The sequence below is a fragment of the Chiloscyllium punctatum genome, chromosome 46, assembly GCF_047496795.1.
Source record: "Chiloscyllium punctatum isolate Juve2018m chromosome 46, sChiPun1.3, whole genome shotgun sequence".
NCBI classification, from domain to species: domain Eukaryota; kingdom Metazoa; phylum Chordata; class Chondrichthyes; order Orectolobiformes; family Hemiscylliidae; genus Chiloscyllium; species Chiloscyllium punctatum.
Window position 1 is genome coordinate 57,834,932 of NC_092784.1, and position 25,749 is coordinate 57,860,680.

General features: G+C 45.1%; 1 protein-coding gene across 2 annotated transcripts in view; it reads left to right on the forward strand.

Moving 5' to 3' along the window:
- olfm2a (olfactomedin 2a) overlaps positions 1-25,749 on the forward strand; it is a 426,707-nt gene that overhangs the window by 194,986 nt on the left and 205,972 nt on the right. Inside the window, exon 1 of one of the 2 annotated variants that reach the window (XM_072564345.1) lies at positions 5,434-5,838. The exons of the other annotated variant lie outside the window; for it this stretch is intronic. Coding sequence (XP_072420446.1) covers positions 5,701-5,838 — 138 coding nt within the window. The 5' untranslated portion in view covers positions 5,434-5,700. Of the gene's footprint in view, positions 1-5,433; positions 5,839-25,749 lie in introns of those variants that run through there. 2 annotated transcript variants of the gene reach the window in all.

The window sequence follows — 25,749 nt, forward strand, 5'->3', positions numbered from 1 at the left end:
ATCCCTCTGCTCCTCCACCTTACTAAGAACCCTACCATTAACCGTGTATTCCGCATTCTTATTTGTCCTTCCAAAATGGGCAACCTCACTCTGCACTCTGTTCTGCTACCCTGATGCACTTTATATGGTACGATCTGCCTGTATAGCACACAAAACAACACTTTTCACTGCATCTCAGTACCTGTGACAGCCATAAATCAAAGTCAAACCCATTTGATCAAGATGTTGTCGGTGTCACATGTAGGCCAGATCAGGTAAGGATGGCAGATTTCCTTCGCAAAAGGGCACTAGTGAACGTACATGGGCTCTTATGGCAGTCAACGATATCTTTATGCTCACTATCACTGAGTCTAGCTATCAGTTCTGGATTTTAATTTTTCAATTAAATGTAAACTCCTGTTTGCTGATGAATAGCCCACATTGCTGAATTGCATAATCAATGACATTACAGACATTAGCAACCCCATATATATCTCTGGATATCAGGGAGGGTTGGATGTATATGTGCATGTCTATGCACACCACTGGTGTGTCTTTTCTCGTGCTAGCTCTGTATGAGTGTTGAGTGCAGCTATTCTGTGTGTGTGCAAAATGGGAGGACTGAGTATCACTTTCCTTGTGGGCTGTAGCATTGTTCTGCAGTATGATGCACTCTGTGGTGGGATATTAAGAGCTTAAGGTCTCTACTTTAGAATTGAGCATGGTCATAGTCTAGTAAAGTCATTATGGCGTGGGAACAGGCCACAGCGGGACGGTGCAGGTGTCGTGATAATGTCACTGGGTGAGTAGTCTGGTATTATGGGTTCATGGCAGTTGGCAGAATTTTAGTTCAGTGAAGTAAATCTGAAATTTAAAGAAAGCCAGTTTAATGGCAACCCTGCAACGATTATCATAAAAGTCTTTCTGGTTCACTAATGTCCTTTTGTGGAAGTTCATAAGGGTATAGGAGCAGAATTAGGCCATTCAGCCCATCGGGTCTGCTCTGCCGTTCAATCATGGCTGATATACTCCTCACCCCCATTATTCTGCCTTCTCCCCATATCCCTTCAACCCAATTACCAATTTGAAATCTGTCCATCTCCCCCTTAACTTTACTCACTGTCTCAGCATTCACCGCACTTTGGGGTAGTAGTTTCTCCTCATCTCTGTTTCAAACTTACTGCCCCTTGTCCTAAGAATGTGACCTTTCATCCCAGAATGTCCACAAGAGGAAGCATCCACTCCACGTCTATTTTATCCACCCCTTTTATCATCTTGAATGCCTCAATTTGTTCTCCCTATATTCTTCTAAATTCCAGAGAGTATAGGCCTACACTGTTCAATCTGTCTTTATATGACAAGCCCCTCATCTCTGGGATCAATCTAGTGAACCTCCTCTGAACTGCCTCCAATACTTACTACATCTTTCCTCAAATAAGGGGACCAAAACTGTGCACAATATTCCAAGTGAAGTCATTCTGAAGTGCAATTTTTATCTGGTCTGGCCTACATGTGACTCCAGACCCATAGCAATGTGATTGTCTCTTAACTGCTCTCTGGGAAACTAGAGGATGGGTAATAAATACTGGCCTAGTCAGCAACTCCCACAATTCATGAATGGATAATGAAAAATACATTACTCCACTGAATCCATGTCAGCCCTCTGGACAATAATCCGGTCAGTCCAATTCCCTTACCCCATCGTTGTGGTGCTAAAGCTTCATTTTGTGCCAATGACCTCCCAACTTCCTTTTTGAAATCTTCCATTATCTCCACGGACAACAAATTTCCAGGTCTTTGCCACTCACTGTGGAAAACCAGAAACTTCCTCACATTTAGCCTGAATTTCCTGTGAAATTGTCTCCCTGAGTCTTTATGGCATTATTCAATTGGACCAGTTTTTCTTTGTCTACCTTATCTAAGCCAAACAAAATCACATTAGACTGCTGTGGGTTCAAAGGGCTGAATTGCCTACTCCTGCTCCTAACTCCTATGTTCCTATAATCTTGCCCACCTGGATGAAATCTCCCTTGCTCCAAGGAGAACTACTTTAGCATTTTCACCTGACCTTCCAGTTAAATTCCCTCATCCCTGGAACCATTCTGGTAAACCTCTCCCCGAGCAAAAGCCTTCTCACATAATAATGTAGATGAGGCCCAATCGCAGTTCAGAAGCACTCAGCACACTCTTTCCTCCTTTTGTATCAATAACCATCTTTAATAGAGCTCAGGACCTCACATGCATTTTCAACAATTTTATGTCCTGCTACCTCCAAAGAATCATATAACTAAATTTCAGGTCCCTCTGTCCCTGTACACGTCACATTAACACGACCTTGTCTTTTCTTTCTGATAAAACCACTGGGCGGCACGGTGGCACAGTGGTTAGCACTGCTGCCTCACAGCGCCTGAGACCCGGGTTCAATTCCCGCCTCAGGCGACTGACTGTGTGGAGTTTGCACATTCTCCCCGTGTCTGCGTGGGTTTCCTCCGGGTGCTCTGGTTTCCTCCCACAGTCCAAAGATGTGCAGGCCAGGTGAATTGGCCATGCTAAATTGCCCATAGTGTTAGGTAAGGGGTAAATGTAGATGTAGGGGTATGGGTGGGTTACGCTTCGGCGGGGCGGTGTGGACTTGTTGGGCCGAAGGGCCTGTTTCCACACTGTAAGTAATCTAATCTAAACAAAAATGCATCATCTCAAACTTGGAGGCATGGAGATATTCAGCACAGAAATGGATCCTTCAGTCCAACTTGTCCATGCCGACCGGATATCCTAAATTAATCCAGTCCCATTTCCCAGAACTTGGCCCATATCCCTCCAAACCCTTCCTATTCATATATCCATTCAGATGTCTTTTAAATGTTACGATTGTACCAACCTCCACCACTTCCTCTGGCAGCTCGTTCCATACACGCACCACCCTCTGCAAGAAAGAATTGCCCCATAGGTCCCTTTTAACTCTTTCCCCTCTCACCTTAAACCTATGCCCTCTAATTCTGGACTCCCCTACCCCAGGGAAAAGACCTTGCCTATTTATCTGATACACACCCCTCATGATTTTGTAATCTCTATAAGGTTATCCCTCAGCCTCCGACACTCCAGGGAAAACAGCCCCAGCCTATTCTGCCTTTCCCTATAGCTCAAACCCTCTAACCCTGGCAACATCCTTGTAAATCATCTCTGAACCCTTTCAACTTTAAGCTCCTCCATATAAAACACAGCCTGCCACTAGCCTGCTCCAATTGCTCCTGCAATTGTTTGGGATCACCTTCACAGTCAGCCACACTAGCAAATTTGGAATCATTGACCGATCTTGAACTTTGTTGAGAGCCAGTTGTCTCTGTCAAACTGATCTGCAGTGTGACCGTGCAGGAGGGGACGAGAGTGATCTACGAAACCCTTTGCTGCAACTTAGTGGATGTAAGAACACAAGGAGGACTGGTGATGTGGTAGGCAAAGTCCCTGCCTCTGATTCAGGAGCTCTGTGTTTAAGTCATTCCAGAACCTGATAACCCAGGTTCAAATCCTGCCATGGTAGATGGTGGAATTTGCATTGAATAAAAATCTGGAATCATTGTTGATTGTTTAAAAACCCATCTGGGTCACTAATATCCTTTAGGGAAGGGAACTGCTGTCTTATCTGGTCTGGCCTACAAGAGACTCCCACAGCAATGTGCTTGACTTTTAATTGCCTTCTGGGATGGGCAATAAATACTGGTTATCCAGTGACACCCTCATCCCGTGAATGAGTTAAAAAAGACACAGGAAGGTGTGTTCAGTAAGTTCAAGTCGATAAGGTGTGGCACTGGAAAAAACACAGCAGGTCAGACAGCATCTGAGGAGCAAGAGACTAATGGCAGACAGAGTTTAAACTTGAAAGGGTTCAGAAAAGATCTACAAGGATGTTGCCAGAGTTGGATGGTTTGAGCTATCGGGAAAGGCTAAATAGGCTGGGGCTGTTTTCCCTGGAGAAAGAGAATTGGTGTTTTGGGCTTCACCCATCATCACAATACCCTCAACCAAAGCTTTTTCTCCGGCCTATCCAACATTAAGGAGCACAAGTCCACCAAACTCTCTTGTACTTACCACCAAAGCTGGGCCTCCTCGACCACTCCAGACCCCATTCCCAGCCTCCTCCAAAATCCTGCCCACCTTGAAGGAGTGCTCAGTGGGTTGGTCAGACTGGTTTTGCATTAACCTGCCAACACAAGCCAATGGCAGGTGGTAAGAGCTGGGCGGGAGGGAGATTCATGTGATCAGAAAGAACATTGTAGCCTCTACCATCATTATCCATACCTTTGGAAATGCAAAGGGGCATGTTACCACAGTAACTAGGGCTTATTGACAGAACTGTAACACGAAAACTAGAGGATGAAGCCATTTGGCCCTTTGAGCCAGTTCTGCCATTCAATTAGAACATTACTGACCTGTATCTTAATTCCATCCACATGTCTTGGTTCTGTAATCCTTGCCTAACAAAGTTTTCAGCTAGCACATAAAGTGAGAGACCTTCATATTCCCATTCCACCTTATGTGAACAAGCATTTCCTGATGTTACTCCAAAGAAGATTCAGCCTGTCCCAATGAATCCTGGATTTAGACACCTCCAGTCAGATCAGCACAAAACATCCTCTTGCTACCCAGTTTCATGGGGGACGGGAGGTTGCTATTGTGGCCTGGAGACTGGAACTATGGGGTTCAGGTCCATCCAGGACAAAGCAACCCACTTGATTGGTACCTCATCCACAATCATCCTCTCCCTCCACCACTAGTGCTCAATGGCCGCGTTGTGTACCATCTACAAGACACACTGCAGAAATTCACCAAAGATCCCCAGGTAACACCATCCAAACCTACAGCCATTTCCATCCAGAAGGCAGCAGGTACATGAGACCACCATCTGCAAGCTCCCCTCCAAGTCACTCCCCATCTTCATTTGGAAATATATTGCTGTTCCTTCACTGTCGCTCGGTCAAAATCCTGGAATTCCCTCCCTAAGGGCATTATGGGTTAACCCACAGCTGTAAAAGAAGGCAGCTCACCCCCACCTTCTCAAGGGGCAATTAGGGACGGGCAATAAATGTTGGCCCAGCTAGCGACACCCCCATCCCACAAATGAATAAATTAATTTTAAAAATTAAGTCCTACCTGCCTCTAGAGTTGCCATAACATGTCAGAAGAGGTTGACTAGGAATAATTAAGTCTGTGTGAACTGGCATCAAAAGGTAACTTGATTAGTCCTGTTGCTCACTAATAAGGTGCAGGATGGCTTTTCTTGCTTACAATATTTCTGACTTAATTTCTTACACAGAGATTCTCCACAGCACTGTGTGTGTGTGTGTGTGCAAATATTGCCCAGAAATCAAAGCGTTAAATGCAACCTCGTCTCCAACAGATCTCATCTCTCTCTCTACTTTTCTTTGCTCAGACTGACGTCAGGGTCTGACTATCTGTGGGTGTGTGTGTGTTTGTGTATGAGAGAGAGAGAGATGTGTGTGGTGTGGTTTTGAAGGCTGGTGTTGTTTAGACAGGGAGACAGGAATCCGAAGGATTTGCAATTGATGTGACGGACCTGCTAGCCTCTGAGACACACACACACACACAGACATTGACAAAGAGAGAGGAACCACAAAGAGGAGAGTGTGTGTGTGTGTGTGTGTGTGCCTGAGCGGTACAGTCCAGTCGCAAAGGCGGAAGGGCTGGAATGACAGAGAGTTCAGAATGAGCGTTCCTCTGCTGAAAATTGGAGCTGTCCTGAGCACGATGGCTATGGTCACAAATTGGATGTCACAGACTCTGCCCACCTTGGTGGGACTCAACGGCACCAAACTCAGCTCATCACGGAACACCCAAAAAATAGTGAGTCTGCTCTAGGTTTTGAACGGCTGTCAAAGTCCATCGCCTCGGAATAACCGGTGTTTTTTTAAAAAATATATTTTGCGTCTGTATCATTAGGGAAGACTTTTGAAAAAAGGTGCAAAATGTTCCTTATTAAAGCGCCGTGCAGTGCTTCTAATGCAGGCTGGTGATGAATCATTCAATTCTTTTATTCTAAGTGCGGAGCTGCTGCTTGTTTTCGTTCTGAAAGTTGCTGGATCATTCAGGGTCCTGAGAAGTGGGATTCTTCATGTTTGCAAATCCCCGGGGGGCTTTTGTTTTTATCCGTTCCTTGGTGGTAGCAGTTTTCAATGTCCACGCGGGTTAACTTTAAAACAGAATGCTTCTGGTTGGGGTGTGGGGGGTAAGTATTTTGTAAAGTGGGAGATGCCCAGTTTATTTCACTGTCCCACCAGAACTAATCGTTGGAAATTTTTGGCTTTACCCCGAGCAATTCCTTTCTTTTCTCTCAGTGCTGAGGTAGGGTCACTGGACCCCGAAACGTTAACTCTGATTTCTTTCCCCAGGTGTTACCAGACCTGCTGAGATTCTCCAGCAATTTGTGTTCTTGTTTCTGATTTCCAGCGTCCGCAGTTTTTAACATTTAGCCTCTCTCTCTCTCTCTCTGTCTCCTTCCTTCCTTGCAGGGTTTATCCACCCTCAGTTTTCCCTTTCATCTCAAGCACCTTCATCATTTCCAAACCCCTGCTCCCTGATTTTTCATCTTTTTAATTTTTATTGTCTCTGTCCAGTACGTGCCACTCTCCCCCTCCCCCAATGTTTTAGCTTGGACCTTGTTATATTACTTACCTCTGGTTGAGATTTCCCCAGCGTTCCTCTCCCCTCAATGTTATTTTCCAATACTGCCCCCCTCTCTCCATGTCTACCTAATGTCCTCTCTCTCTCTCCCCTCCCAGTATGTAACATACTGTGTTTGTCTGTTTGTCTCTCTCTTCCAATATATAATTTTTTTTCTCTCTCTCTCCCACTATTGAATGTTCTCTCTATCTCCCAGTATATAATACATTCTTTCACTCCTGCATGTAACATTCTTTCTCTCGACTCTCTCTCTCCTAATGTGTTATATACTCCCTCTCTGTCTCTCTCCCTCTCTCCCCTCAGTATGTAACATTCTCTCTCGCCCGTTTAATGCTCTCTTTCTGCCTCTCCATTATTGAACGTTTCCCCTCTCTCTCTCTCTCGCTAATATTTTTTTCACCTCATTCCACTTGTCTCATTTGCATTTGTAAGTTTTTTTTAATATGATCTGTTTCATTAAATGATCCTATTTTTCAAGGTCAGATTTACGAGTGAGCAAAGAATCAAGTCCCTAAATGTGAAATTGTAGAGTCTGAAATGGAAGGATTGGGTTGGGATGTGAGAAACTGGATTTGTTCAAAAATAAAGATCAAAAGATGTCTGACAGCAAAACTGCAGAAGTTCTTAAAGTCTTAAAGGTGACGGTGAAGCGGAGCAAATATTTACATGAGTGATGTTTGCTGTTATTATGTTCAGAAAGGTTGGCTACTATTTTGATTTAGCCATTCATATCTCAGCCTCAGGGGTGTGCAGTTTAATGGCAAGTATTTGAAATCTCACTGACTGCAATGATGGCATCAGAGACATTAATAATGTACCCAAATGATATTATTTTGAAGATATAGGATAGTGAATTTTTGTGGTTTATTTTATTATGAGGTTTTTTTTAAGAAAAACCTTTTAGTGTCAATTTACTGGTCTATCTCCTCCATGGTTTGCTTTTTCTATGCTTGTGTGGTCGTGTCAGTATCTGCTTCTTTCTCAATCTCTTCAACATTACCTTTCCCTCTATTTGGCGTTGTCTTTCCTCTCACACAAACATTTTTCTCTCCCTATGCCTCTCCATTTCTCTCTTACTCTGTTTCATTTTCCCTCCATCTCTAGTTTCTCTTTCTTTCGGTTGCTTTCTTTTTTCTGTCTTTCTCTCTATCTTTTTGTTTTCTCTCTTTCAGTTTCTCCTATCTCTCTCTCTAGTTTATTTTTCTCTCCACATCTCTTTCTCCCTGTCCGTTTTTTTTTTCTCTCTCTCGCCTACTCTCCAATATTTCTTCTTATTCCTCAGAGAGCTACTGTGAGATTGGAGACGCTGTTGCCAAAAGAGTAGCATTACGCTGTGTCTGGATACAGCAAGCCTGAGGCAGGGGTGCCCTGTGTCGAGAGGAACATTCTGCGCACTTAACACAGTCAGTTGTAAATCAGAGGCAATAACAAACCTGAATGAATCTTGCATAATTAAACCAAGAAGAAGTATTTCCTGTGTTTTGACAATCTGATAAAGCAAAATCTAAATATGGATTAATCTTTCTATCACTCAGGGAGCTGGGAGTTGAATTGATTCCTGGCAACAGGATGGCTGGTAAACATTTAATTAATCCAGCTATGTTTTAAAGCAAGTTACTATACAATAGGAATCGCTCATCCATGTTAATGAGAACACAAATTAATACCATTTTTCTTTGCTTCATAATAATCGTTTCCCCTGCTAATGTTCTCCCTGACACCGTCAATTGGTTTCTTGCTCGCATATCATTCTATTTGCCATTGCCTTTCAGCTTGAGTGTGTCCAGGATAATTGTGTTCACGCCCCAATTCGCTTCACACCCCATCTATCATTCATGCACTTAGAGTAAATAACAGTAGAACATAATTGGCAACTGGAATGCTGATTGGTCATTCCCCTTGTCTATCTGTCTGTCTGTCCTACCCTTTCTATTCCTTACCCATGTGCTCTCCCTTCTCCGCATCAGCTGTTCGCTTCAGTTAGTCCACAGACCAGACCAGAGCCCTCAAAAAGGTAGCCCAGACTCTAACTTTGCTAGTTGTTTTAAGCAGGGGTAAAGTGGATATTCCAGGAGGGAACCAGCCGGTCAAACCACTTAGATTTCAAACAAAACAGAATTTATTTACAAGATTACCGTATGAAACACAAGCAACAGAAAACAGAATACTGAATAACTTGACCTATCGGAAAACCCAACAGATCATCCCAACTTAGTGATGCTGTTCCAAATGCTTGCAACAATCCCCATAAACACCCCTTGGCAGAAAAGGTAAGATCAAACACAGGGTCTTACAGGAGAGAAGTCCGAGAGAGAAGACCAGCCTGGACCTGCTTCTGTGGGTCCAGAGGCCTTTCTTCACACTAGTGTTTTAAAAAAAAAACCAAACCAGAGAAAAGCTGAGCTGGAAGAACTGGCCACACTCTTTTCATTATACAAGTTGTTTTTAAAAAAGAAAACTTGAAAACCTTCTGCCTGAGGCAGTATCTGTTATCTACAATCAAATTGGCCCTAAAATCATACACCCCAGATGTATTGGAGTGTGTGTCATTTACAACCTCTCTAATAATAACCAAGGACAGCGTAATCTTGTCAAAGCAGTAGCTTTGTCAGACTGCCCATCACAACCTCGACTCTCAATCATCAATGTGTGGTCTAATTGTAAAACAAACCTTCATGGATGAGCTGGAAGCCAATTTTATTCTCTCACAAGAACCTTAGCATCTGATCACATTCGGCAGTCTGTCAGCTTGCAATGGGATTTACAATCTTTGCATCCTGGTGGACCTTCAGATCCAACAGAGTATCCATAAGCCATGATCTATCATTTGCCCACCATTACAACATCAGCATGTCTCTCTCCCATTCCCCACTCAGCATGCGGATTCCCAGCTTCATCATGTCTGTCACCTTCACTGATGCTAACCTGCCCCCCATGTTCACCATTTCACCCTGTGGGGATGGGAAGGAGGGGGCGTTTGGGGTCAAGAAAGACTTACTGATCCCAAAGTTCTCCAATCAAGATCCTGTCTTGAAAAAGGTTTGATTTAACTTTTGTGCTTGTCTTCACCAACCTCCATTAACTTTATCCTCTGGGAAAATTACATTGAAATTCTCGTCTTTATTGCAACCTCCAATGCGTCATCCCTTTCTCTAAGGTCTCATCCAATGCAATAGATCATTTGCAAACTTGGATCTCTCCTTTCCCAGGGTTGTGTAGAAAAGACAGGAAAGTGAAGTTGATAATTATTCAGTTAGCTACACGCTCATTGAATAGCGGACCTGAGTCAGTGGGTTGAATGGCCACTTCTGCTCGATTGTTTATGGTGTTATAATCCTCTCCACACTCTGCTGTCCCTTCACTGGTAAGATACCAGCCCGTATTCAGATCCATATCTCTCAATGTCCCTTCAGCTTCCAATTCAGCCACCTCCTCAAAACCTAGTCCTGCCTTTCAGATGGTTTCCCTGTTTCCCAACTCTTCTCCCAGTAACTCCTCAGGATGCAGTTCTTTATTCCTTCTGCAAATTGTCTCTGGATGGCCAAGTGCATGACAACCACTATAGGAATGTGTCATAGAGTCATAGAGACATAGAGCTGTACAGCATGGAAACAGACTCTTCCGTCCAACTTGTACATGTGGACCAGGTATCCTAAATTAACCTAGTCCCATTTGCCTTGGGCGATATCCCTCTAAACTCTTCTTATTCATATACCCATCCAGGTGCCTTTTAAATATTGTGATTGTACCAGCCTCCATCACTTCCTCTGACTTATCACCTCCATCCCCACCTCCATTCACCTATTGTACCCTTTGTTACCTTCTCCCTAGCCCCACCCCCTAACCATTTCTCTCTCCCCCCCTTGGAGGCTCCCTGCCTCTATTCCTGATGAAGGGTTTTTGCCCGAAATGCTGATTTTCCTCCTCCTCGGATGCTGCCTGACCTGCTGTGCTTTTCCAGCACCACTCTAATCTAAACTCTGTAGTCCTCACCTTTGCCTCCATCACTTCCTCTGGCAGCCCATTCCGTACACGCATCACCCTCTGCGTGAAAAAGTTGCCCCTTGTATCCTTCTTGAATTTTTTCCCTCTCATCTGAAACCTCTAGTTCTGAACTCCATCTCCCCAGGGAAAAGACCTTGTCTATTTACTCTATCCATGCCCCTCATGATATTATAAACCTCTGTAAGGTCACCTTTCAGCCTCCAACATTCCAGGGAGAATACCCCCAGCTTATTCAGACTCTCCCTGTAGCTCAAATCCTGTAATCCTGGCAATATCCTTGTAAATCTTTTCTGCACCCTTTCAAGTTCAATATCTTTCCTGCAGATCAGAATTAAACACAGTATTCCAAACGTGGCCTAAACCAATGTCCTGTACAGCCACAACGTGTTGTTGGATAAACTGAAACCAAGGCAGGAGAGCAACTTGCAACGAGGAATCTGATTGGATGTCAGCAGTTTACAAGTCTCGAGAGAACAAAATAGAAATTGGAAAAGGTTTAGTGGCTGGCATTTTTGAGCAGCTGCTTTGAGGATGGTAAATTAGGTGGCTGGTAACCTGGCACTGTTTGCCCAGGGTGAGATCTGTGCGCTTCACTTCCCAGAATTGTCTTTGGGATTGGATGGCCAGGCAGAGTCTCCCATTTTCATCACAGAGTGGCCTCACTCCTGTTTCAAGCAGCTGGGTTGTTACCCCATTGGCTTGGACAGGGTATACAGCAGACCTTGGGTACCAACGAGGAAAATTAGTACAAAACATCTCCCCTACCCCACCTACTTCCAGTCCCTTGTTGGAAATCTCCAGTGCCTCCCACTGAGTCATTGGAGAAGCTTCCTCAATTGGAAGTGGGTGGGTTTTTCTTCCAAGTCCACCAATAGTCTCCCTCTTTCTATCAACATCTTTGTTCTGCTAGGCTTGATTAGATTAGATTACTTACAATGTGGAAACAGGCCCTTCGGGCCAACAAGTCCACACCGACCCTCTGAAGAGCAACCCACCCAGACCCATTCCCCTACATTTACCCCTTCACCTAACACCATGGGCAATTTAGCCTGCATATTTTTGGACTGCGGGAGGAAACCAGAGCACCCAGAGGAAACCCACACAGACACTGGGAGAATGTGCAAACTCCACACAGACAGTTGCCTGAGACGGGAATTGAACCCAGGTCTCTGGCGCTGTGAGGCAGCAGTGCTAACCACTGTGCCACCGTGCCGTGCCATGCTGTGCTTGGGTGAGCATCATTGAAGTTCTTTGTCACATTAGTCATTTGGAGATATTTGAGACGTCATGTATTCAAGGATTGCAGCAGTAATGTCTCTAGTAAATGTCTAATTTATTATAGTGTGACTCATTATTGTGAGTAATGTTCAGAGGTTGTCAGTAATGTCTCTATTTTTAATGGAAATGGCTACTTCAGGTACCTAGATATCATCCCATATGGATCAGGGAACTGATTAATGCCTTGGTATTTTACCCCATTGCCATAACTCCAAGAAAAATTAATGTTTGCCTTTCACATTGAATAACTTCTATATTCACCATGACTTGGAGGAGCCAGTATTGAATTGAGGTAGACAAAGTTAAAGATCACACAGCACCAGGTAATAGTCCAACAGGTTTAATTGGAAGCACTAGCTTTTGGAGCACTGCTCCTTCAGCAGGCATTCTGAAAGCTAGTGCTTCCAAATAAACCTGTTGGGCTATAATCTGATATTGTGTGATTTTTAACTTCAATATTCACCACATGGTAGGTCAGTGGTTGACATTGCTGCTGTGCATCACCAAAGACTCAGGTTCAGTCCCAGCCTTGGGTGACTGAGTGTCTGTGTGGAATTTGCACGTTCTCCCTGTGTCTGCGTGGGTTTCCTCCCATAGTCTAAAGATATGCAGGTTTGGTGGATTGGCTGTGCTAATTTGCCCATAGTGCCTGGGGATGTGCAGGCTAGATGGATGAGCCATGGGAAATGCAGGGTTACAGGTGAGTGGGATGCTCTTTGGAGGGGTGCTGTGGATTGAATGGGCCAAAAGCCCTGCTTCCATGCTGTAGGAATTCTGAGGGATATGGGCCAAAGGTCAGCATGTGGAGTTAGGCTGCAGGTCAGCTAGGATCTTATTGAATGATGGAACAGGCTAGAGGGGCCGAATGGCGCAATCCTGTTCCCATAAAGTCTGTCATCCTTACCTGGTTTGGCTCAGCTGTGATTCCAAGTCTACAGTGAGTCTGAACTGTTCTCTGAAATGGCTTAAGATGCCACTCAGTTCCAGGGTAATTAGGCATGAGCAACAAATGCTTTGTCAGTGGTGCCAAGAACCCCTGAAGGAATAAGTTAAATTTGGTGGTTCTGAAGCACAGTTTCCCCAGCCTTGTAACAAAGCCATCAGCTGACATGTTACTGGGTTACAGGGACCAAGGGATTCTGGGTCTAAATCTTGCTCAGGGCTGAGTTTGCCAAGATATGGAAGGTCATTAATTAAGGAGCTACACTGGGGCGCAAGTGCTTCCAACTCCTGTCTGCTAGCCAATTTAAATGGAAGCTGGGTAAACACATGCAGGCAAGAGGAAGAGAAACGTATGAGGACAGGGTGAGATGAATTGGGGTCTGAAGAGACTTGTGTGAAACATAAGTACCAGTTTGTACCAGTTGGCTTCAGTGAGCTGTTAAATTCGATGAAATCTTTCTAATAATAAGGGCAGCTGTGTACAACGCCGTCCAGTCAATAGCATTGCCATAGAAACAGCAGATCTTCGTAGTGTCCTGGCTCGTGTTTATCCCCCAATTAGCACCTGAAATAGACGGTCCAATCATCAGCAGCATATTGCTGTTTTGTGGTAGCTTGCCGTGTGCAAATTGGCCACCGTGTTTCCAATGTCACACCAGTGACTGCATTTCAGAAGTACCTCATCCAGGGTCAACTGATTTGGGATGTCCCGAGCTTTTGGAAGAGTAATGGAAATGCAAGTGACACTTGCTCGGATGTGGAGGTGGATGGCTGATTGAGTGTGGATAGGGTTGGTGCTAAACTGTGATGACTGTTGCAACTGAACTGCAAGTTGGGAGATGAGGAGAGAAAGACTGAGAAACTTGGGAAATAGCATTTAGGAGCAGGAATAGACCATTCGGCCCTTCAAGTCCATTGAATAAGGTCATGGCTGACGTGGTTGGGGTCTGAACTGCACTTTCCCGTCTGCACCCCCAGCCCATAAGCCATGACCCCCTTGTCTGTCAACACTCTATCTAACTCAGCCTTGCAGATCATAGAATCAAATCCCAACAGTATGGAAAGAGACTATTTGGCCAATCGAGTCTGCAATGACACTCCGAAGAACATCCCAGACCCAGGTTCTCATCCTATCCCCAGATCCCCACGTTTACCGGGGTAAGCGATTTACCTTTGCTGAACAAAAAAACTGTCTATCTCAGATTAAACATGAACAACCTATCCGAACACCTACTGCATTTTTGGAAAATAGTTCCAAATATCTCACACCTTTTGTGTGTGCAAGTACTTCCTAACATCTCTCCTGAATGTCTCCTTCACCAGTTTCCTCATTTCCCCTGTCCCCACCTTACCCCAGTTCCAACGTTCCAGCTCAGCACCATCCTCATGACCCATCCCATCTGTCAATCTTCCTTCCCACCTATTCACTCCACCCTCCTCTCTGACCTACCACCTTTACCCCCACCTCCATCCACCTATTGCACTTTCAGCTACTTTCTTCCCAGCCCCACCCCCCCACTCCCATTTATCTCTCCACTCCCAAGGCTCCCAGCCTCATTCCTGATGAAGGGCTTTTGCCCAAAACATCGATTTTCCTGCTCCTCGGATGCTGCCTGACCTGCTGTGCTTTTCCAGCACCACTCTAACCTTGACTCTCTCCTGAATGGTCTGGTCATAATTCTCAAACTAGGCCCCCTAGTTCTACAGTCCCCAACTTTCTAAATTCTAGGGAAAACAGGCCTAATTTGGATAGTCTTTCCTCATGAGTTAACCCCTTGAGGTCCAGGTATCATTCTAGTAAACCTATATTATGCCCTCTATTATACTCTAGCTTCCCTGAGGTATGGTGCCCAGATCTGCTCACAATACAGTTGGTTCTGCTATAATGCACGTCTCTTCAACGTGCATTGGCTATAACACGATTGATGAGTTTAGACCGTTAGGTGTAGCATGGTGAATTTCCATTACCTGTATCGGCTAAAATGCAATTCTGGCCCCATTAGTTTAAATGGCGTGGCAATTACGCGATTTTCTCAAAATGTAGGGTCGCACAGGAGTGGAACTATCACATTATATCAGACTGTACTCCAAGTGGGGTCTAACCAGGGTTCTGTATAACATCTGCATCCTTGCACTCCACCCCTCTAGATATAAGGGCCAGTATTCCATTAGCTTTCCTGATTTTATCCCATCGAGGCAGGCTTGTCACAAAAAAATCAGGATAGTTTCAGAGTCACCATTAGTTTTCAATTCCAGATTTTTGTTTTTTGAGTAGCAGTTGAATTCCGTCAGCTAGCCATTGAACCCACACTCCCAGAGGATTATCACTAACTCAGTGACCTTACCACGGTCACCATTAGAAAGGCACTCTTCTGAGTTAGGTCAGTTTCACCCATATTCTGACCAGGCCCACAAACCAAATTGGCCCCAACATGCCTCCCCAGTGATACCTTGGAAATGCACAATGAAATTATTGAAATGATGTGCAAATGAAGCAAGCGTGATGTGAGTGTGAATGCTTTGAAGTGCGGTAGAGGCAGATTCCATTGAGGTAACCTAGGGGACATTGGACGATTGTTTGATGGAATTATAGATGAGGCCACTCCTGGAGCACACTTGCCTTCATTGTTGAGACCTTTGAGTATCGGAGTTGGGATGTTATGTTGGGGTTGTACAGGACATTGGTGAGGCCTCTTCTGGAGTATTGTGTCCAGTTGTTGTTGCCCTGTCATAGGAAAGATACTAACAAGATGGAGAGGGTTTGGAAGAGATTTAGCAGCATGTTGCAGGGAATGGAGGGTTTGAGTTATCGGGAGAGGCTGGATAGGCTGTGAGTTTTTTCACTGGAGCATAGGAGGTCTTTAAAAAGGGCAAACATAATGTGCCTGATAGAATCTTCTCCATGGGTGGGAGATTTGAAGACTAGGGGACATATGCTGAAGGTGATAGGAGAAGATTTAAAAAGGACATGAGGGGCAAATGTTTTACACAGAGGGTAGTTCGTGTGTGGAATGAACTTCCTGAGGAAGTGGTGGATGTGGGTACAGTTACAACATTTAAAATACATTTGGGTAAGAGTATGATTGGAAAGGTTTGGAGGGATAAACAGCAAGTAAGGGGGACTAGTTTAGTTTGGGAACATGGTCAGCATGGACTGGTTGGACCGAAGGGTCTGTTTCCATGTTGTATTACTCTATAACTCAGAACAATGTGGATGGATATGGGGAAAATGCAGAAGATTGGTATTCAGTCACCGAATTGCAGCAGGTGCAATGGGCTGAATGGCCTCCTGCTGAACCTTAACAATTCTGTGGAATGAGCAGCTACGTTATTTTTTTTCTCATGATGACTGTCTGATTTCTTTCTCATCAGTGTGAGCAGCTTTTGAAATTAAGGGATTGTGAATGAGCTTATTAAAAACAAAACTTAGGTTTATCTAGCGACTTCACATATCCTTCAAGATGCCCAAAAGTGCTTCTCAATCAATGGATCCATCTGGACTGGGATTAGTGAATGCTGAAACCATCTTGGCCATGGCAAGACTCCAGGAACATCACAGAATGAATGATATGGTATAGATGATATTGGTTGATTGGGAAACAGGGAGAATTTCCTACTTTTTTGACTAACAAGAGAAAACAAGGAAACACATTTGTAGGTTCACAAAGCAAGAACAACACATGTCTCTCTCGACTCTGTTTTGAATGATTCTGTAGTAAATACAAGAGACAACTTGCAAGGCTCCCAGATAACATTAACATTTGGACAGTTCACTTCAGAGGTGATGGTTGTGGACAAATATTAGCAAGAACCTCCTTGGGATACCCCCCACATTGGTGCTCTCGCTACTGCCAGTGAGACTTTTCCCATAGAATAATAGAGATGTACAGCACAGAAACAGACCCTTCATTCAACTCGTCCATGCCAACCAGATATCCTACATTAATTTACTCCCATTTGTCAGCATTTGGCCCATATCCCTCTAAACCCTTCCTACCCATGTAACCAACCAGATGCCTTTTAAATGTTGTAACTGTACCAGCCTCCACCACTTCCTCTGACAGCTGATTCCATACACGCACCACCCTCTGCGTGAAAAAGTTACCCCTGGGGTCCCCTTTTGAAACTTACCCCCTCACCTTAAACCTATGCTCTCTAGTTTTAACTCCCCTATCCTGGGGAAAAGACTATTCACCCTATCCATGCCCCTCATGATTTTATAAATCTCTATAAGATCACCCCCTCAGCTTCTGATGCTCCAGGGAAAATAGCCCCAACCTATTCAGCCTCCCCCTATAACTCAAACACTCCCACCCTGGCAACGTTCTTGTAGATCTTTTCTGAACCCTTTCAAGTTTCACAACATCCTTCCTAGAGCAGGGAGACCAGAATTGAACGCAGTATTCCGAAAGCGGCCCAACCAATGTGCTGTACATCCACAAAATGACCACCCAGCTCCAATTCTCAATCCACTGACCAATACAGGCAAGTGTACCAAACGCCTTCTTCACTATCCTGTCTACCTGCAACTCCACTTTCAAGGAACAATGAACCTACACCCCAAGGTCACTTTGTCCACCTACACTCCCCAGGACTTTATTATTAACTGGGTCCCCCAAGTGGGATGTGAACCCACAGCCTTAGACTCAGGAGCTTTCCACTGAGCCACAGCTGATATTGGATTAAGTTTGGGTTCAAGACAAGCTCTTCTGTAAGTCTCTTCTGCAGACATTTTTGACAGTTCCTTATTATTCACCAGTCATACTTACTTTGCAATCAATAGCTACAGAACTAGAACAATTCTGATCTGTCTGTTCAGTTCCCATCCACCTTGGGTGGTTCTGACCTCTCATTGATTAGCTGGCTGGCAGGCGGAATTCTCTCAGTCAATTGTTTTTGTTTGTTGATTTGTTGTTTCCTTTCCTCCTTCCCGATTTATCAGCAAACGGGGAATAGTGGAATTTTCTGTGTTCAGCTTTTGATGTGCACACCCTCGCTTGCTCAGAGCTGACAGCTCTCTCTTACTTGAGAAGCCTCTCTCTGTGGAAGTTTTTTTTTTAACCCTGCGATCAGGTAGGCAATTAATAAGAGAGGCAGGATGTGCCAAAGTGCTGGACAGCTAATGAAATGCTGTGTAGACATCACAGTTTATTTGCCAGTGAAGGTGCCAGACGATTCAACTCCTCCAAGCAGTGAGAAAGACAAATTACTCAACAAGTCCGCTCGGGCCATGCTCATTGAAAGATGATGCCAATGGCAGCTACATTCTATGGTTTCAAACCCAAGAAGCTTGACACCATCCAGGACGAAACAACCCATTTGATGAACACCTATGACTGCTATGGTGATGCTTTAACATGATTATTTTGTCATTGGGTTTTTCTTTAAGAGAGTTCGTAAAGGCAGAGATGTCGACATGTCTACTTGAACAATGACAGGGGAGCAGCCCGTTCTCCCAGTACAGGTTTTTTACTAGTTTGGTTTAGTTGTAGCAGTCAGAAGGTGCTGGAGTGGAGAAAGGTTCCAAGCTTCAGCAGATGGTTCCTGACTGGCATTCTCTCTGAAATCTCTCCTGCCTGTAAGAACCAGTGTTTGAATTTACCGTTCGCCAGGGGGTGTGTTTATGGGATGTGACAGGAATTGGAACAGCTCCTTCGTTACGTTGCGATATGAATTTTCAAATAGTTAAGTTATTCTAGATTCTGCTTTCTTTCGTTCGTGTTTCAGCTGTAGTATCTGAATAAGTTCTGTTTCCCTTAAAGCCGAGTGGTTTGACCAGCTGCATCACACCTGGAACACCCACTTCACATCTGCCTTTAAAATAAGAAAAAGTTAGGGCCAAGACTACCTTCTTGAAATACTTTGCGGGGGTCTAGCCTGGTCCCTTGCAATGTGCAGCGCCCCATTCAGAGCTGCCACTGAAGTGTTAGCCAGGATAATATCCCCCAAGCCCTTCATCGTCTGGCTTAGGTGAGGAAAGCTGGTGACATGTCATTCATTATCTCTCCTGTGTTTATCAGTCAGATGGTAAGGCAGTCCTTACCTTTGTGCTCAGCAACTGGGCAACAATCCGAATTTATGGCAACATGAGAAGAAGCCAAACACCCTAGGATGGTGTGCCTTTGGTTGGAAACAGAGAGAAGCCTCCAAGGTTATGGAGGGACAACGGGAGGCAGAGTCAAAGATTCAGGTGCTCAAGGACCTTCAGCCAACAGATCTGTTAAATTCTTGTTCACTTCCTCATGTGGGACCATCTAGAATGAGAGGCCATGGTTTTAGGAGGCAGAGTAGCAGTTTTAAACAGAGATGAGCTCACAAGCCCAAAGCAGACGATCAGGTGGAGTCAAAACATAGAACATAGAACAATACAGCACAGAACAGGCCCTTCAGTCCTCGACGTTGCACTGCCTGTGAACTAATCTAAGCCTATTCACCCTACACTATCCCATCATCATCCATGTGCTTATCCAAGGATTGTTTAAAGCTCCCTAATGTGGCTGAGTTAACTACATTGGCAGGTAGGGCATTCCATGCCCTTACCACTCTCTGAGCAAAGAACCTGCCTTTGACATCAGTCTTAAATCTATCACCCCTCAATTTGTAGTTATGCCCCCTCGTACAAGCCGACATCATCATCCTAGGAAAAAGACTTTCACTGTCCACCCTATCTAATCCTCTGATCATCTTGTATGTCTCTATTAAATCCCCTCTTAGCCTTCTCCTCTCCAATGAGAACAGACCCAATCCCTCAGCCTTTCCTCATGAAACCTTTGTTCCAGACCAGGGTCTGGATTAGTGATGCTGGAAGAGCACAGCAGTTCAGGCAGCATCCAAGGAGCAGCGAAATCGACGTTTCGGGCAAAAGCCCTTCATCAGGAATACAGGCAGTGAACCTGTAGTGTGGAGAGATAAGTGAGAGGAAGGTGGGGGTGAGGCGAAACTAGCATAGAGTACAATCGGTGATTAGGGGAGGGGATGAAGGTGATAGGTCGGGGGCCGGGGGGAGGTTGGAGTGGATAGGTGGAAAAGAAGATAGGCAGGTAGGACAAGTCATGGGGACAGTGCTGAGCTGCAAGTTTGGAACTGCGGTGAGGTGGGGGAAGGGGAAATGAGGAAACTGTTGAAGTCCACATTGATGCCCGGGATTGAAGTGTTCTGAGGCGGAAGATGAGGTGTTCTTCCTCCAGGCATCTGGTGGTGAGGGAACGGCAGTGATGGAGGCCCAAGACCTCCATGTCCTCAGCAGAGTGGGAGGCGGAGTTGAAATTTTGGGCCACAGGGCGGTGTGGTTGATTGGTGCGGGTGTCCCAGACATGCTCCCTAAAGCGCTTTGCTAGGAGACATCCAATCTCCCCAGTGTAGAGGAGACCGCATTGGGAACAATGGATACAATAAATGATATTGGTGGATGTGCAAGTAAAACTTTGATGGATGTGGAAGGCTCCTTTAGGGCCTTGGATGGAGGTGAGGGAGGATGTGTGGGCACAGGTTTTGCAATTCCTGCAGTGGCAGGGGAAGGTGCCAGGATGAGAGGGTGGGTTGTAGGGGGGCGTGGACCTGAACAGGTAGTCACGGAGGGAACGGTCTTTGCAGAAGGCAGAAAGGGTAGGGAGGGAAATATATCCCTGGTGGTGGGGTCCATTTGGAGGTGGCGGAAATGTCGGTGGATGATTTGGTTTATGCGAAAGTTGTTAGGGCAGAAGGTGAGCACCAGGGGCGTTCTGTCCTTGTTACGTTTGGAGGGGTGGGGTCTGAGGGCGGAGGTGTGGGATGTGGATGAGATGCGTTGGAGGGCATCTTTAACCACGTGGGAAGGGAAATTGCAGTCTCTAAAGAAGGAGGCCATCTGGTGTGTTCTGTGGTGGAACTGGTCCTCCTGGGAGCAGATACAGCGGAGGTGAAGGAATTGGGAATACGGGATGACATTTTTGCAGGAGATGGGGTGGGAAGAGGTGTAATCCAGGTAGCTGTGGGAGTCGGTGGGTTTGTAAAAAATGTTGGTATGAAGTCGGTCATCATTAATGGAGATGGAGAGGTCCAGGAAGGGGAGGGAGATGTCAGAGATGGTCCAGGTAAATTTAAGGTCAGGGTGGAATGTGTTGGTGAAGTTGATGAATTGCTCAACCTCCTCGCGGGAGCAAGAGGTGGCGCCAATGCAGTCATCAATGTAGCGGAGGAAGAGGTGGGGAGTGGTGCCGGTGTAATTATGGAAGATGGACTGTTCTACGTAGTCAAAGAGACAGGCATAGCTGGGGCCCATAAGTGTGCCCATGGCTACCCCTTTGGTCTGGAGGAAGTGGGAGGATTCAAAGGAGAAATTGTTAAGGGGTGAGGACCAGTTCAGCTAAATGAATGAGATTGTCGGTGGAAGGATACTGTTGGGGACGTCTGGAGAGGAAGAAGCGGAGGCTTGGAGCCCCTGGTCATGGCGGATGGAGGTGTAGAGGGATTGGATATCCATGGTGAAAATGAGGCGTTGGGGGCCGGGGAAACGGAAGTCTTGGAGGAGGTGGAGGGTGTGACCAGGCAACATCCTGGTAAATCTCCTCTGCACCTTTTCCAATGCTTCCATGTGCTTCTTATAATGGGACGACCAGAACTGTATACAATATTCCATTTGAGGCCATACAATTGCAGCATGACATCATGACTCCGAACTCAATCCCTCTACCAAAACCTAACACACCATATGTCGTCTTAACAATGCATCAACCTGGGTGGCAGCTTTCAGGGATGTACATTGTGTACAGATTGCCAGAGGAGGTGGTAGAGGTAAGTACATTTAAAAGACATCTGGACAGGTACAGAGATAAGAAAGGGTTTAGATGGATATGGGCCAAATGCAGGCTAATGGGACTAGGTTAGTTGAGGAAACCTGGTCAGCATGGACAAGGTTGGGCTGAGAGGACTGTTTCTCTGCTGTTATGACTTTACAAACTCTTTTAAAAGCATGGTACACTGGCAACTTTGGGGAGATTAAAATCCAGGATGTGCAAAGTTGGAGAAGTGAAAGGTAGTGTCATAGAGATGTACAGCATGGAAACAAACCCTTCGGTCCAACCCATTCGTGCCAACCAGATATCCCAAACTAATCTAGTCCCACCTGCCAGTACCTGGCCCATATCCCTCCAAACCCTTCCTATTCATATACCCAACCAGATGCCTTTTAAATGTTGCAATTATATTAGCTTCCACCACATCCTCTGGCAGCTCATTCCATACACGTACCACCCACTGTGTGAAAAAGTTGCCCCTTAGGTCTCGTTTATATCTTTCCCCTCTCACCCTAAACCCATGCCCTCTAGCTCAGGACTCCCCCACACCGGAGAAGAGAGTTTGTCTATTTATCCTACCCATGCCCCTCATGATTTTATAAACCTCTATAAAGTGAGTCCTCAGCCTTCGATGATCCAGTTGAAAATAGCCCCAATCTCTCCCTATAGCTCAAATCCTTCAACCCTGGCAACATCCTTGTAAATCCTTTCTGAACCCTTTCAAGTTTCAGAACACCTTCCGATAGGAAGGAAACCAGAATTGCACACAATATTCCAAAAGTGAACTAACCAATGTCGTGTACAGCCGCAACATGACCTCCCAACTCCTGTACTCAATACTCTTGACTAATAAAGGAAAGCATACCAAACGCCTTCTTCACTATCCTATCTACCTGCAACTCCACTTTCAAGGAGCTATGAACCTGCACTCCAAGGTCATTTTGTTCAGCAACACTCCCCAGGACCTTACCATTAAGTGTATAAGTCCTGCTAAGATTTGCTTTCCCAAAATGAGGCACCTTACATTGATCTAAATTAAACTCCATCTGCCACTTCTCAGCCCATTGGCCCATCTGGTCAAGATCCTGTTGTAATCTGAGGTAACCCTCTTCACTGTCCACTCCACCTCCAATTTTGGTGTCGTCTGCAAACTTACTAACTATACCTCTTATGCTCACATCCAAATCATTTATATAAACGATGAAAAGTAGTGGACCCAGCACCGATCCTTGTGGCACTCCACTGGTCACAAGCCTCCAGTCTGAAAAACAACCCTCCACCACCACCCTCTGTCTTCTACCTTTGAGTCACTTCTGTATCCAAATGGCTAGTTGTCCCTGTATTCCATAAGATCTAACCTTGCTAATCAGTCTCCCATGGGGAACCTTGTCGAATGCCTTACTGAAGTCCAAATAGATCATGTCTACCACTCTGCCCTCATCAAACCTCTTTGTTGGCTCTTCAAAAACCTCAATCAAGTTTGTGAGACATGATTTCCCACGCACAAAGCCATGTTGACTATCCCTAATCAGTCCTTGCCTTTCCAAATACATGTGCATCCTGTCCCTCAGGATTCCCTCCAACAACTTGCCCACCACTGACGTCAGGCTCACCGGTCTATAGTTCCCTGGCTTGTCTTTACCGCCCTTCTTAAACAGTGGCACCACGTTTGCCAACCTCCAGTCTTCCGGCACCTCACCAGTGACTATCGATGATACAAATATCTCAGCAAGAGGCCCAGCAATCACTTCCCTAGCTTCCCACAGAGTTCTCGGGTACACCTGATCAGGTCCTGGGGATTTATCCCTTTTTATGTGTTTCAAGACATCCAACACCACCTCCTCTGTAATATGGACATTTTTCAAGGTATCACCATCTATTTCCCCACAGTCTATATCTTCCATATCCTTTTCCAAGTAAATAATGATGCAAAATACACATTTAGTATCTCCCCCATTTTCTGTGGCTCCACACAAAGGCCGTCTTGCTGATCTTTGAGGGGCCATATTCTCTCCCTCGTTACCCTCTTGTCCTTAATGTATTTGTAAAAACCCTTTGGATTCTCTTTAACTCTATTTGCCAAAGCTATCTCATGTCCCCTTTTTGCCCTCCTGATTTCCCTTTGCCTTTATACTCTTCTAAGGATTCACTCGCTCTCTCCTGTCGATACCTTATCCACCCCTCAATTTCTTTAGTCATCCAGCATTCCCTGCACCTACCGGCCTTTCCTTTCACCCTGACAGGAATATACTGTCTCTGGACTCTTGTTATCTCATTTCTGAAGGCTTCCCATTTTCCAGCTGTCCCTTTACCTGCAAACATCTGTCCCCAGTCAACTTTTGAAAGTTCTTGCCTGATACCATCAAAATTAGCCTTCCTCCAATTTCGAACTTCAACTTGTAGATCTAGTCTATCCTTTTCCATCACTATTTTAAAACTAATAGAATTATGGTCGCTGGCCCCAAAGTGCTCTCCCACTGACACCTCAGTCACCTGCCCTGCCTTATTTCCCAAGAGTAGGTCAGGTTTTGCACCTTCTCTAGTAGGTACATCCACATACTGAATCAGAAGGTTTTCCTGTACACACTTAACAAATGCTTCTCCATCTAAACCTTTAACACTATGGCAGTCCCAGTCGATGTTTGGAAAGTTAAAATCCCCGACAATAACCACCCCATTATTCTTACAGAGAGCTGAGATCTCCTTACAAATTTGTTTCTCAATTTCCCTCTGACTATTAGGGGTCTATGATACAATCCCAATAAGGTGATCATCCCTTTCTTATTTCTCAGTTCCACCCAAATAACTTCCCTGGATGTATTTCCAGGAATATCTTCCCTCAGTACAGCTGTAATGCTATCCCTTATCAATAACACCATTCCTCTTCCTCTCTTGCCTCCCTTTCTGTCCTTACTGTAGCATTTGTATCCTGGAACATTAAGCTGCCAGCCCTATCCATCCCTGAGCCATGTTTCTGTAATTGCTATAATATCCCAGTCCCATGTGCCTAGCCATGCCCTGAGTTCATCTGCCTTCCCTGTTAGGCCCCTTGCATTGAAATAAATGCAGTTTAATTTATCAGTCCTACCCTGTTCTCTGCTTTGTTCCTGCCTGCCCTGACTGTTTGACTCACTTCTCTTCTCATTCCTCAGTATCTCCCTGGGTCCCACACCCCTCCCACTTCCCCTTACTGGTTTAAATCCTCCTGAGCAGTGTCAGAGAGGATGTACCCAGAGGACATAGATTTAAGATCATTTGTACAGTGGAGGACATTATTTTTAACTCAACTATTTGTATTGCGCTGTTTGCTTAACTTTTACATGGGGTGTGGGCATCACTCATTTGTTGCCCATCTTTAATTGACCTAGAATGGAATCTCTTGCTGGGCTATTTCAGAAGGAAGTTAGTAGCCAAAGCCATTGCTGTGGTTCTGGAATCACATGTAGGCCAGGCCTGGTAAAGATGGTAGATTTCCTTCCCTAGAGAATATGAGTGAACCAGGTTGGGGTACTTTGAGCAATCGGATATAGTTGTCATGGACATCATCACTGAAACTAGCTTCTAATTCCAGGTTTATGAATTGAATTTAAGTTCTCCAAGCCTCTGTTGGCATTATTACAATATGCCTTCGTCTTTGACTGAGCACAAAACATTGTGGAAAGAGCAGTGGAGGGGTGTGTGTGTGTGTCTAACCTTCCAATGAGCTGTCCCATATTCAACAGGCTGAACGGCCTGTTCCTGTGCACTCGGGTTCCCTGATCATTGTGGGTTCTCTCCTGAGGCGTGGCCGCTAGGAGTTGGTATTGAGGGGAATCAGCAGACAAATCAGCTCTCTTTATCAGTCGAGAGTTTGAAGTGGGCTAAAGGAAATGGACAAAGATAAAGCTTTTAAAAAAATCCCCCACTGAAAGCAAAAAAGTCTAAGAAAAAATTACAGCAACGATGAGCAGAGTTCGTCTGTGCCAGTCTGTTCTGACTATGTGTCAAATGAACAGGGCTTAAGCAGCTGAAATCTCTTATCAAATGGGCATCTTCAAGCACCTTCTGCCAACTGCCATCTTAAATATGATTATCC